Genomic DNA, 15,013 nt, shown 5'->3' with positions numbered 1-15,013 from the left:
GCTTTCTTATATGTCACTGATTTTTCCAGCATATTTATGCTATCACTGAAATCTTTGTATTTTGTTTTCATTCCTGCTCTCATTCTTGCTAATTTTTTTTCTTAAGGGTGACATAGAGTACCCTGTTTCCTTGATTTTCTCCCATCATTTATCACCAGTTTGTCTGTCAGTCTATTTCCAAATGATGTATATCATTGATTTCATTACATGATACTCATTTTAGGAATTTTTACTTCCTAACTATGACATATTGTCATTCAGTGCAAGAAATGTTTTTGTGTTATTCAAATAGTTTGTCTTCAAATAATTCATCTCTATTTCTGTTCTGCTTTCATATTTTTATTCTTCCAGTCAGTCATCTTTTATCTTTACCCAATTCAATCTATTGAGTAGTTTGTTTCATTGAATAGTTCTACTTGTTTTTGTTTATTTTTTGTATAATGAATGCTTTTGTGGAACTTTCTCAGAGTTTTTCAGTTATACATCCATATGTTTACTTCTTTGGTATTTGATCTCTAATGTCCTCATGTATTCCAACAGTACATCACTATTAGCTTACCTTCTCTAGATAACAGGGTTCTTGAGAGAACATTTACTCTTTCTTGTTTTCCCAGTATTTATCAGAGAATATATCAATTTGTCATTTTTCAGAGGATCATTACAAAAGCACTTATTTGGATGGGATTAATATTTCAATATAAGTGATAGAATTCTGATAATGGGTAATGCACTCAAAATGAACTAATGTTTGCTAAAATGACTGATATGAGAAAGGAAGTTTTTTTTATAGATTGCCTTGAACTTATTAAAATTAAATGACCAGAAAAGTACACTACTCTAATTTGCAGGCCAAGCCTCAATGTCTAATAAATAATAAAACCATTAAGAGTCTAAACCAGGGGTCTCTCCAGATAGTCCAGTAGGTTAGGCACTTACCTTGCATGTATCAGGCCTGGGTTTGATCCCCGCCATCCCATATCATCCCCTGAACACCACTGAGAGTAATTTCTGAATGCAGAGCCAGGAGTAACCATTGAACTTCACTGGGTGTAAGCCCAAAAACAAAACAAAAATACTAAACCATTTAATATAGAGCAATATTAGAAGCATCTGGAAATCTGACTTAATCACACAGTATGGCTTCTTCAAAAATTGAGTATTAAGATTCAGAAGTATATTAGAACTTTGTGAATTTATTTTAATAATAAATATTACAAGGGCAGAATCGGAAAAGAGCCCTTAGATTCAGAAATCCCCCTATTTGCTCAAAGTTTGTGGGACGGTAACATTACTATAGTTAAAAAGGCATGAATTATTACCAGGGATTATTCAAAAGATCACAACAACTGAAATAGTTAAAGTCAGAAAGATATCTTCTAAACAAGTAGTAAGTAAATATATGAGATGGAATAAAGTAAGTACTTGGGGTAGATAGCGGTTTAAAAACATAACAGAATTAGACTTAGAAATAAGGAGTTTAGGCTCCCTGTGTGTGACACCAGGCGGGGAAAATCCGCGAAAGTACACCGGCCCAGTGGGGCTCAGCTGTGAAAGACTGTGAGTGTGACCTGTCTATGTCTGTCTACTGTCCTCTTGCGTGAAACCCTTGCGAGTGGGGCAAAAAGAGCCTCCAGAAACCTCGCTTGCCCAGACGCCATTTTCAGGGAGGGACTTCAGAGCATAAAAGCCGGCTATCCTTTGCAAAAGCTGGCTCCCTGTGTGTGACACCAGGCGGGGAAAATCCGCGAAAGTACACCGGCCCAGTGGGGCTCAGCTGTGAAAGACTGTGAGTGTGACCTGTCTATGTCTGTCTACTGTCCTCTTGCGTGAAACTCTTGCGAGTGGGGCAAAAAGAGCCTCCAGAAACCTCGCTCGCCCAGACGCCATTTTCAGGGAGGGACTTCAGAGCATAAAAACCGGCTATCCTTTGCAAAAGCTGGCTCCCTGTGTGTGACACCAGGCGGGGAAAATCCGCGAAAGTACACCGGCCCAGTGGGGCTCAGCTGTGAAAGACTGTGAGTGTGACCTGTCTATGTCTGTCTACTGTCCTCTTGCGTGAAACTCTTGCGAGTGGAGCAAAAAGAGGCTCAGAGGAGCACGGCCGCTCCGCTTCGCTACGCGGCCGTGCACTCTTTCTAAGGAAAGAACTCCATTGCAACAAGAAGGAAAAATCACACTAAGAACGGCGCTATATCACAGAAGCAAACATTTCTCTCTGGACTGTCTTCTCTGTTACATGCTCGGGCCTAAGATTTGACCCAGTGTGAGGCTTCATCCACGGAGGACTCCCCTCCCTTAGAGGCAAGTCAGCCCATCCAGAAAGGGAGGAGCCAGAGGAGTGTGCTGCCTACATCATATAGACAATGAATACCACTACAACACGTAGAAAAACCCACAATACAAATGTGACAATGGGGAAACAGCGCAGGCCAGCATCAGACATAGAGAATGAAGATGACAATTCTGAGGACCAGATAATGACTGAACAACTAATCAACCTCTCAGATAAGGACTTTAGACTAGCAATATGGAAGGTGCTCAACAGACTCCAAGAAACCATGGATCGAGTTGAACAGAACACTAATAAGAACCAAGAAAATATGAAGGCAGAAATGACAAAACTCCAAACTGAAATAACATGTCAACTAACAGGCCTGAAAAACTCAGTAAACGAAGTGAATGACAAAATGGATAAGCTCTGGGACAGGGTATCAGAAGCTGAGAATAGACTTGGTGCTGTGGAAGATGAGATACATAACAATTCCATACAGCAGGAGAGATTGGACAAAAAACTTAAAGCAAATGAGCAGACAATGGAAAAATTAGTCAAAGAATGGGAACAGACGAAAATAGAAGTCTATGATAAGATCAACAGAAACAACTTAAGAATCATTGGAGTCCCAGAGACCCAGGAAGAAAATTTCCAGGAAGAATCAATGGTCAAGAACATCATTAAAGAGAAACTTCCAGAGCTAAAGAATATATGTGATCAAATCCTGCATGCCCGAAGAGTACCAACCAAAAGAGACCCCAGAAAAACCACCCCAAGACACATCCTAGTCACAATGACAAATCCCACAGATAGAGACAGAATTCTGAAAACAGCAAGATCAAAAGGGGAAATCATGTTCAAGCAAGCTTCCCTGAGATTTACAGCAGACCTGTCACCAGAAACGCTCAATGCCAGAAAGCAGTGGTGGGATATTGTGACAAGACTGAATGAAATGAATGCTTCACCCAGAATACTATACCCAGCAAAACTCACTTTCCGGTTTGATGGAAGAATACATGGTTTCACAGACAAAAAACAGCTCAGAAACTTCACAGACACAAAACCAGTCTTAAGAGAAAAACTGAAAGACCTAATCTAAGACAAGACTACCCAAAAGACACACCAAATTTTGAAATAAAGATGGCGTTAAATCCCAGGACAATTCTTTCTCTCAACGTCAATGGACTAAATGCACCAGTTAAGAGACACAGAGTGGCTAAATGGATCAAAAAACTCAATCCAACCTTCTGCTGCCTACAAGAAACGCACCTGAATAGTCAGAACAAACATAGACTCAAAATAAAAGGCTGGAGAAAAGTTATCCAAGCAAACAACACCCATAAAAAAGCTGGAGTGGCCATACTAATATCAGATAATGCAAACTTTATACTCAGGAAGGTTGTAAGGGACAAAGACGGACATTTTATATTAATCAAGGGGTACGTAGAGCAGGAAGAATTCACTCTCCTAAACATATATGCACCGAATGAGGGGCCAGCAAAATATTTAATACAACTGCTGACAAATCTGAAAAATAATAACAACAACACAATAATTGTGGGGGACCTAAACACGGCTTTGTCAACACTGGACAGGTCAACCAGACTGAAACCCAACAAGAATATACTAGACCTGAGGAGAGAAATGGAAGAAAGAGGCCTAGTGGATATATATAGGACACTCCATCCCCAGAAACCTGGATACACATTCTTCTCCAATGTACATGGGACATTCTCCAGGATAGACTACATGCTGGCACATAAAACATACCTCCATAAGATCAAGAGGATAGAAATTTTGCAGACTACCTTCGCTGACCACAAGGCTCTGAAATTATTTGTGAACTCCAAAGGGACTCAGAAGAAACACTTTAACACCTGGAAGTTAAACAGCCTCATGCTCAATAACCAGTGGGTCCGAGATGAAATCAAGGAGGAAATAAAAAGGTTCCTGGAAACAAATGACAATCAAGACACAAACTCTCAGAACTTATGGGACACAGCAAAAGCAGTACTGAGAGGAAAATTTATAGCTTTGCAAGCACACATCAGGAAGGAAGAAGGAGCTTACCTGAGTAGCTTAATGACACAGCTAATAGAACTAGAAAATGCTCAACAAAAGGACCCAAGAACAGGAAGACAGAAGGAAATAACAAAGCTGAGAGCAGAAATCAACGAAGTGGAAACTCAAAAAACAATCCGAAAGATCAACGAAAGCAGAAGTTGGTTCTTTGAAAAAATAAACAAGATTGATAGACCACTGGCAAACCTAACAAAGAAAGAGAGAGAGAGAAACTTGATAACTCGTATCAGGAATGAAAAAGGAGAGATCACTACTGATATGACAGAGATTCAAAGGGTAATCAGAAACTACTTTGAAAAACTCTACGCCACTAAAAATGAGAACCTGGAAGAAATGGATAAATTCTTGGACTCTTATAATCTTCCACGGTTGAAGGAAGAGGATGTAGCATATCTAAACACCCCCATCACCATTGATGAAATTAAAACAGTAATCAAATGTCTGCCGAAAAACAAAAGCCCAGGTCCAGATGGATTCACTAATGAATTCTATCAAACTTTCCAAGAGGAACTACTGCCAATCTTGGCAAGACTCTTTCATGAAATTGAACAAACAGAAACACTTCCAAATAGCTTTTATGAAGCCAACATCACCTTGATACCTAAACCAGACAGAGACGCTACCAAAAAAGAAAATTACAGACCAATATCACTGATGAATGCAGATGCAAAGATCCTCAACAAAATCCTGGCAAATAGGATTCAATGCCTCATTAAGAAGATCATCCACTACGATCAAGTAGGTTTCATTCCAGGAATGCAAGGCTGGTTTAACATCCGTAAATCTATCAACATAATACACAACATCAATAACAAGAAAAATAAAAACCACATGATCATATCAATAGATGCAGAGAAAGCATTTGATAAGGTCCAACACCCATTCTTGATCAAAACTCTCAGCAAGATGGGAATGGAGGGAACCTTTCTCAATATAGTGAAGGCCATCTACCACAAGCCAGTGGCAAATATTATCCTCAATGGAGAAAAACTGAAAGCCTTCCCTCTAAATTCTGGCACAAGACAAGGCTGTCCTCTCTCACCACTCCTATTCAACATAGCACTGGAAGTACTTGCTATAGCGATTAGGCAAGAAAAGGATATCAAGGGAATCCAGATAGGAAAGGAAGAAGTCAAGCTCTCACTGTTTGCAGATGACATGATACTCTACTTAGAAAACCCTAAAGACTCTATCAAAAAGCTTCTAGAAACAATAGACTCATATAGCAAGGTGGCAGGCTACAAAATTAACACACAAAAATCAATGGCCTTTCTATACACCAACAGTAATAAAGAAGAAATGGACATTAAGAAAACAACCCCATTCACAATAGTACCACACAAACTCAAATATCTTGGAATCAACTTGACTAAATATGTGAAGGACCTATACAAAGAAAACTATAAAACTCTGCTCCAAGAAATAAGAGAGGACACACGGAAATGGAAACACATACCCTGCTCATGGATTGGCAGGATTAACATCATCAAAATGTCAATACTCCCCAAGGCATTATACAGATTTAATGCCATCCCTCTAAAGATACCCATGACATTCTTCAAAGAAGTGGATCAGACACTTTTGAAATTCATTTGGAACAATAAACACCCTCGAATAGCTAAAGCAATCATTGGGAAAAAGAATATGGGAGGAATTACTTTTCCCAACTTTAAACTGTACTACAAAGCAACAGTTATCAAAACAGCATGGTATTGGAATAAGGATAGGTCCTCAGATCAGTGGAATAGGCTTGAATACTCAGAAAATGATCCCCAGAGATACAACCATCTAATTTTTGATAAAGGAGCAGGAAATCCTAAATGGAGCAGGGAAAGCCTCTTCAACAAGTGGTGTTGGCACAATTGGATAGCCACTTGCAAAAAATTAAACTTAGACCCCCAGCTAACATCATGTACAAAGGTAAAATCCAAATGGATTAAAGACCTCGATATCAGCCCCAAAACCATAAGATATATAGAACAGCACATAGGCAAAACACTACAGGACATTACAGGCATCTTCAAGGAGGAAACTGCACTCTCCAAGCAAGTGAAAGCAGAGATTAACAGATGGGAATATATTAAGCTGAGAAGCTTCTGCACCTCAAAGGAAATAGTGCCCAGGATACAAGAGCCACCCACTGAGTGGGAGAAACTATTCACCCAATACCCATCAGATAAGGGGCTAATCTCCAAAATATACAAGGCACTGACAGAACTTTACAAGAAAAAAACATCTAACCCCATCAAAAAATGGGGAGAAGAAATGAACAGACACTTTGACAAAGAAGAAATACGCATGGCCAAAAGACACATGAAAAAATGTTCCACATCACTAATCATCAGGGAGATGCAAATCAAAACAACGATGAGATACCACCTCACACCCCAGAGAATGGCACACATCACAAAGAATGAGAATAAACAGTGTTGGCGGGGATGTGGAGAGAAAGGAACTCTTATCCACTGCTGGTGGGAATGCTGTCTAGTTCAACCTTTATGGAAAGCGATATGGAGATTCCTCCAAAAACTGGAAATCGAGCTCCCATACGATCCAGCTATACCACTCCTAGGAATATACCCTAGGAACACAAAAATACAATACAAAAACCCCTTCCTTACACCTATATTCATTGCAGCTCTATTTACCATAGCAAGACTCTGGAAACAACCAAGATGCCCTTCAACAGATGAATGGCTAAAGAAACTGTGGTACATATACACAATGGAATATTATGCAGCTGTCAGGAGAGATGAAGTCATGAAATTTTCCTATACATGGATGTACATGGAATCTATTATGCTGAGTGAAATAAGTCAGAGAGAGAGAGAAAAACGCAGAATGGTCTCACTCATCTATGGGTTTTAAGAAAAATGAAAGACACCCTTGTAATAATAATTTTCAGACACAAAAGAGAAAAGAGCTGGAAGTTCCAGCTCACCTCAGGAAGCTCACCACAAAGAGTGATGAGTTTAGTTAGAGAAATAACTACATTTTGAACTGTCCTAATATTGAGAATGTATGAGGGAAATGTAGAGCCTGTTTAGGGTACAGGCGGGGGTTGGGTGGGGAGGAGGGTGATTTGGGACTTGGGTGATGGGAATGTTGCACTGGTGATGGGTGGTGTTCCTTTTATGACTGAAACCCAAACACAATCATGTATGTAATCAAGGTGTTTAAATAAAAAAAAAATTAAAAAAAAAAAAAAAAAAAAAAAAAAAAGAATTGGTATAGGCAAAAAATGAAAAAAAAAAAAAAAAAAAAAAGAAATAAGGAGTTTAAAACATAGAATTAAAAAGCCAGATATATATTTCTAGGCATGAACTGATGCCTGGCAGGACTGTTCTAGATTTTAGTCATCAGTACTGGATGAGCCCACCAGAGCTGTAGCTTTTATTTGAACAAACAAACAAATGGAAAATACATGGAATAAATTTCGAATAATGTTAAGTTTGATCTTAACAGAATCAAAACTTAAGATTCTTAGAGCAGTTAGTCTGGTACCATGGAACGTGTATCCTTTTTATTTGTTAATAAATAAACAAAATAAATTTATTAATGCCTGGTATTTTCTGTGTCTGTACTTTTTTTTATTTATCCTGGAGAGAAATATAGAGATATTCCATATTATCTGCTTATAAAATTCTCTCAATTACATATTGATAATTTAATTTCATGAATTCTGGTCTATTCTAGAAAAGAAACATAATAAACATTTGAAACAAAATAAAAGTTTCTAAATGTTGAGAAACACTGAATAATCTTCAGATATTGTAAAGTAGTTAAAGCTAAAAACAAGACAATATGATAGTGAAATTTCAGTCTTACAGTAGTAGATAACTCAGTTTATTCCCTCATTTGAAGTAATTTATCAAAAATAAATAGTTTCCTATCTGACTTTTGTTCCCCAATTAGATAATTTATAGAACTTAGATATTGTATGATTTATTTTAGCTAATTTTAGCATATTTTAAAGCAAATATATTTAGAAATTATAAAGAAAAATTATAAAATGTAAAATAATGAAATTCTATTTATAAAATTGAAAAGAAGTTATAATTTGTTATACATTATTTTGGACCAGAAAGATAGTACAGGTTATATGGATCAGCTGTGCATGTGTCTGAACCTAGTTTGATCCCTGGTACTATAGGGAATCCAAGACAGCCAGGTATAACCCAACTTACTTATTATTCCCAGTTTTGTTCTTATTCTAAAACTGCAATATTTCTTTAAGGGCATTTAAGTTTGACAGGTTGGAAGAAACATCTATAAGTAGATGAAACTTATCTGCTGCTTCTTTTTTTTTTTAAATTGTTATTTTGGGGTTACTCCTGTTATGCTCAGTGCTTATTGTCTTAGTTCAGAGATCATTCCTGGCAGATTCAGGGGACCATATAAGATACAAGTATCTTGCCCACTTTTATGAGATAGCTAGGCATTATAGAACAGAGTTTCTAGTGTAGAACATATCTCTGATACATCAAAGTTAAAAATTTTCCTTATATGTATTTTTATATTATAACAGTGATTATATTTTTAGCTGATATTTACCGTATTTTCTGGCATATAAAATGACTTTTTTGTTTGTTTTGGTTTTGGGCCCAGTGGAACTCAGGGGTTACTCCTGGCTATGTGCTCAGAAATCTCCCCTGGCTTGGGGGACCATATGAGATGCCAGGGGATCAAACCAAGGTCCGTCCTAGGCTAGCATGCGCAAAGCAGATGTCTTACGGCATGCACTAACGCTCCACCCCCATAAGACAACTTTTTAACCCATGAAAAACTACTTAAAAATCAGGGCAGTCTTATACATCGGTATACAGCATGCTGAAACTTACTCCATCTTCAGTGACGAGTGATCCGCCCCCTTTTACTGCCACCTCCCATCCACTGCCAGGCATCATCACTCAGTCCTCTGCTTGTCCTGATTCATCTTTCAGAGCACACATAGAAGCTGAGTTACTGAGCACCGCATCTCATCCAGCCACCAGGAATGCGGTTTTCTGGTGCTCAGTCCTCTGATCAGCTTTTATGGGACACAGAGGAGGTGCTCTTTCTCCCTCTAGCTGTTATTAATCACTGCGCCCCAGCCATCTGCTCTTGGAGGAGCTCCTTCTCCCTGCTCTCAATGTAGATCACAATTAAAAATTATAGTCACTTACTACAAATGACAAATGTAAAATGATTGTTGGGACTCCAAAGTCTAGCTTTATTATACATATACTGTTAACCTTTAAGGATTCTATTATTTATTCTCTTATGTTTTTAATTTCCATATGATGTGTGTTGAGTAGTTTTATAGGGTGAATATAGCCCAAATCCTATATTTTAACAGGAAAAGTAGGGATTCGTCTTATACACCCAGTCGCCTTATATGCTGAAAAATATGGTAATTGCCAGACACTATGCCAGGTGCTTTGCATTCATTTCTATAATCTTCACAGCTTAACAAGTGTATTATAGTTTCATTTTACAATCAAGAAATTGAAGTATGGAGGATTTACATTTTTTGCCCAAAGTTATAGATTTAGTAGAACTGACTTTCTAGCCCAGGCTAGAGTTTATTTTATTTCACTAAGATCCATTACTTTCTTCCATTCTATTTTTCAAAATCTAAGCAAGTAATATAGAAAATAATACCTGTAAATCTGTGATTCCTTACCTAGTTTATATATTTGAACCATCTAATAATCACTTTCAGAAACTTTTTGATTAGTTAGTATGAGGTATAGGGTAGATTTTAGGATGTTTAAAAATTATTTAATGTAGAGCTAACCTTGGAAACCTTGGAAACTATGGTCCTAAATAAATATTGAAATGAAAGTATTAGTATCAAAATCATTCTGTGAATATTTGTCTTATTTAAGATTGGGAATCCTGAATGCAGTCCTATACTGTTTCTCCCCACTTGGAAGGTTTCTTTTCTTTTTTTCTTTACTTTCCAATAAACTTTTCTACATTCTAAAATAAACTCATGGAGGGCCGGAGCGGAGGCGCAAGTGGTAAGGCATCTGCCTTGCCTGTGCTAGACTAGGACGGACAGCGATTCTATCTTCTAGTGTCCCATATGGACCCCCAAGCCAGGAGCGATTTCTGAGCACATATCCAGGAGCAACCCCTGAGTGTCACCAGGTGTGCCCCCCCAAAAAACATGGGTAATACTGATTATGTGTTCAAAGTTATGAGACTGTGTATTGTCACAAATATAATCATATTGATTTAAAATGTAGCTATTAATATCTAAATATATGATACTCATATAATGTGTTTTGTTTTAACTACAGATGGAGCCAATGGTTCTGTTGAACAATGCGTAACAGAGGGAAATAAAAGTACAGAGCCTGATATACAGCAGAATATACATTCTACAGCAAGCATGCAGCAGAAATTCATGGAATTAGTCAATGAAACAAAATATGGAGGAACAGAATTGCCGGAACAATTGTCTCATCCTGGTGATGAGACAGATTACCACACTACTGAGAATTCCAGGTGAATACTAGGATCTCTAGATTTAGAAAATAAGATTTGGAAGAATTCTTTCTTACTCTTTCTTCCTACTTTTTTCTTTCCATTCTTTTTATGAAATGGGCTAAATTTGATATTTTAGTAATTTATTATAATTTCGGGAATGTATGGTTGCCTACTATTACCTTTACATTTATAGTATTTTTCTAAATAGCTAGGTTGTGTGATTTTAGTTATTGTTAAGTAGTGTTTTCCAACACCTTTTATTATGGATCTAAATTGATATAAGTGAGATATTATTTATCAGAGCTCTGAACTGGCAGCACAAGCGCAAAATAAACACACGGTTAGCACATTTTTTTTAAAACTGATTTGAATGTTTTTTGAACGGCTCTTCCATTTGCCTTTTTTAATTTTATACATTCTGCGACTTTACCCATGCACTTTTCACATGAAGTTACTTGAATTTTACACCTCTAGTTGATACCTATAGGGTTAAAGTATTTGATAATTAGTCATGTAACTTGCAAATATTCCTAAATTTTAAAAATAGTTCTCTTACATAATTTGAGCCCAGACAACACTTTTGTCAGTACTGCATAAAAATAGCAATTTCCAGTTATTTCAAATAATTTAGTTGTTATATTAAGGAATGTTAGATTTAATAAAGTAGCTATATTAATGTAGCCCTTCTTTTAGAAATCAGTTACATTCTTAGTAAAGTGAAGATTGGAATAGTGTTGGGGAAAAAAAGTAGGCATAAATGAAGAGTGATAAATATGGGGAAAGTAAGTAGAGGAGATTGGGCTAAGACCCTTTTCCTTTTCATTCCTTTTTACTGCATATCCACAGTTGGTTCTGCTTTAAAATATTAAAATTAAAAAAATACTTTTACTTTCCACAGACTTTGTTCTCTGAGTTGATAGCATCTCTATGAACTTGATGTTCACTTTTTTTATACTTGGCATTATAACAAGAGAAAAGAAAAAATATATATAGTTTAACTTGTCTCCTGCCTTTATTTGAAGTAAAAAAAAGTATAGATCCTTTATAAAATTTATATGTATAAATAAATATATAAATAAAATTGTTGTTTTATTTATTACAGCATAATGAATCATAGAAATAAAGATATGCATTATGAGTATATGATTCCTTCTCATGTTGCTTCAGACTTACATACAGAGAAGACAGTATCATTTCTTATGAAAGAATTGGACATTCTCAGAGCAAGCAATAAAAAGGTACCATTCTTCATTAAAATAGTGCAAACCACAGTACCAAAAAGGGAGGAGGGAGGGAAAGAGAAGAAGAAAAAGGAGGAGGAGCAAGAGGAGGAGGAAGGAGGAGGAGGAGGAGGAGGAGGATGAAGAGAAAGAGAATAATAGAGAGAGAGACTATGCCTGCCTCAGACGAATTGAGGACATAGGTGGCAGGAAATGGATGGTGTACATTCTATAACTGAAAGAATCATGAACAATTTTATGTCCATGGTGCTCAAATAAAATAGTAATATAAAATAAAATAAAAAGAGACCATATAGGAGGCTGGAGAGATAGCATGGTGGCATTTGCCTTGCAAGCAGCCGACCCAGGACCTAAGGTGGTTGGTTCGAATCCTGGCATCCCATACGGATCCCTGTGCCTGCCAGGAGCTATTTCTGAGCAGACAGCCAGGAGTAACCCCTGACTGCCACCGGATGTGGCCCAAAAACAACAACAACAAAAACAAAACAAAACAAAAAAAATAGACCCTGTAGAAAATGCACTAATGGCTTGGTATGTTGGTATGCTTTTAGATGTTGACCTTCAAGTTTGTCTTGTAACTCTTTGTAATTCAATTTTACTTTCTACTTTATTTTATTTTATTTTCTGGTGGCCAATGCTCACCATTGTGCCACTGCTCTGGCCCTTGTTTAATTTTTTTAGTATTTTTGTTTGTCTTGTTTTTTGGCGGCCACATCCAACTGCTTCGGGCTTACTCCTGGGTCTGCATTCAGGGATCAATCCTGGCAGACTCGGAACTATGTTGGGTGTCAGGTATAGGTGATTGAACTGGGGTTTGCTGCATGCAAGGCAAGCACCTTACCAGCTACCTCTACATCCCCGACTTTAATTCTTTAATAGTAGCTTTATGTTGCTCTCATGCATTGCATCAAGATGAAGTTGAATTGAGGAACTGGCATGGAGAAATCTTTGCTTTTTTGGTTTCTCGTTTTTCTGGACTGCAGTATCACTTCTTCAGTATCTCTAGTTACCTTATATATGTATATGTACCTAAAACGATTTTGTCATACTAGTTTTCATTCAGTAAGACTTAATTGTTGTATTTTGTCTAATCCAGTTTGTCCTGTCATATTTTATTTCTTCTGAGTCTGGCTACATTCCTTTAACCTTTAAATAATGTTCATTTTCCATGTGTTATTTAGCTTATACATATTTTCTAATTTATTATTCTAGTTTTTGACCTAATCAAAGAGAAACATCATGCTAGAAATGTTTACGATGTCTGATGGAAAATACTACAAATGACAAAAAGCTTGGGGTAAAATTAAAACATTTGAAGGGATTTTGTCAGAGAATGAGATATTTATGTATTTTCATTTAGTAGTTATTTATGACATGCAAACTATGAATCAGGTGTCAGTGCCGATTAAAATCGAGTAGGATGCAATTGCATTTTCACAGGGAGACTTATATCAGACATTATGATTATTATCTTAATTGATTTTGTTTCAAAGTATTAGAATCACTAAGAACATCCATAGATCTATGCTGTGCTATTCCTTATTTTATTCAGTCAGTTCCCTCCAATTCTTTTGCTTTAAGACAAAAAAATGTATTAGATCAATTTCCACATTTTTTAAATAAAATACCATTCTCTAATTTTATCTGCCTAATCTGTTGGTATAATATAATACAAATATATTATATGAAAATATTTGATATAATATATAGTAAATTATATATTACATTGTTTTTATATTTCAGGTAAGTATTACTTTATAAACAGTTTTAAATCTTGATTTTATGCTCCTCAATCACCACCAAAGATATATTTCTGCAGTATTATGTAAGGATTTGAAAATATTTATTGTAATAAATTATTTGTGCCAGAGTTTTTTCAGTCTTTGTTTTCTTAATGTTTTAGCTCCAAGAAAAATTAACTAATGAAGATAAAGAAAAAAGAATAATAAAACTTAAGTTGGAACTCCAAGAAAAAGCAACAGAAGCTCAAATTGCTGAAAAGGCAGCAGGTATAGTAGATGAGCACTAGCATACTAGCATTAGGTCTCAATACAAGAATTATTTTATGGTAGGTCTTGATGAATACTAACATACTAGCTTATTTGCTAAAGGAGGAAAGCTCTGTGTTTTTTTTTTTTTTTTTTGTCTGCTTAGAAAAAAAGGTGGCTTTAACATCCTGGTACTGGTATTAGTGAGAGCTTTACCTGTATTCATACTGATTTGGGCATTAAATGCATTGTTAACACCATGTCAATCCAATCACAAAAAGGTTGTTTGTTTTGTTGGAAAGGCCTGAACAAACAAGGGGAAATAATGATTACCAGTGCCTCTACCTTTCATCCAGCAGTTCAAATACCACTTATTGTTTTAGTTCGTTTGAGAGGAAATACTTCTCCTTTGTATGAAGATAGTCATATATTCATTGCCAGTGGAAACCTATATTTGATTCAAATATCTGTTTTGTGCAACTGGCAAAGTTTTATTTGATGATGTGAATGATGATGGAGATAAATGTATTATTATCTGAGAAGATTAAAGTGAAAGGTTGCCAAAGTTTAAGATTATAAATGACATTCTCAAATATGCTGGAGTTTACTCTTACTCATAGGTCTTTGCAAAGAGAAAATTTTAAACATGTGGTAAGTTGTGGATATTTCAGAATATTATTAATTGTCCATGAGCTCCACATAAATGCCTCTGTGGTTCTCATCACAACTCAATGTATTAAGAGAAATTTTGTGCAGAAATAGAAGTTAGAGTTAAATTTAACTTTTAGAGACCACTTATTTTTAACATCTGTACATCAATTGGAATGCTTTTTTAAAGTAAATATGTTCTTACTAGTTTGAAATTATGATCAAACTATGTCACTTTTAACCTGGTCATATATGAAAAACTATTGTTTTAGCACACACATGATTTACATATGTTTACAATGTAG

General features: G+C 36.2%; 1 protein-coding gene across 1 annotated transcript in view; it reads left to right on the top strand.

Moving 5' to 3' along the window:
• Nucleotides 1-15,013, top strand: part of MIPOL1 (mirror-image polydactyly 1) — a 251,632-nt gene that overhangs the window by 20,533 nt on the left and 216,086 nt on the right. Inside the window, exons 3-5 of the mRNA XM_049766979.1 lie at nt 10,642-10,849; nt 11,934-12,069; nt 13,976-14,081. Of these exons, the coding sequence (XP_049622936.1) occupies nt 10,642-10,849; nt 11,934-12,069; nt 13,976-14,081 (450 nt within the window). The remainder of the gene's footprint in view (nt 1-10,641; nt 10,850-11,933; nt 12,070-13,975; nt 14,082-15,013) is intronic.

This window comes from Suncus etruscus, chromosome 2, assembly GCF_024139225.1.
Source record: "Suncus etruscus isolate mSunEtr1 chromosome 2, mSunEtr1.pri.cur, whole genome shotgun sequence".
NCBI lineage: Eukaryota > Metazoa > Chordata > Mammalia > Eulipotyphla > Soricidae > Suncus > Suncus etruscus.
The sequence above is the reverse complement of the archived record's forward strand: the minus strand, read 5'-3'. Positions and strand labels throughout refer to the sequence as shown.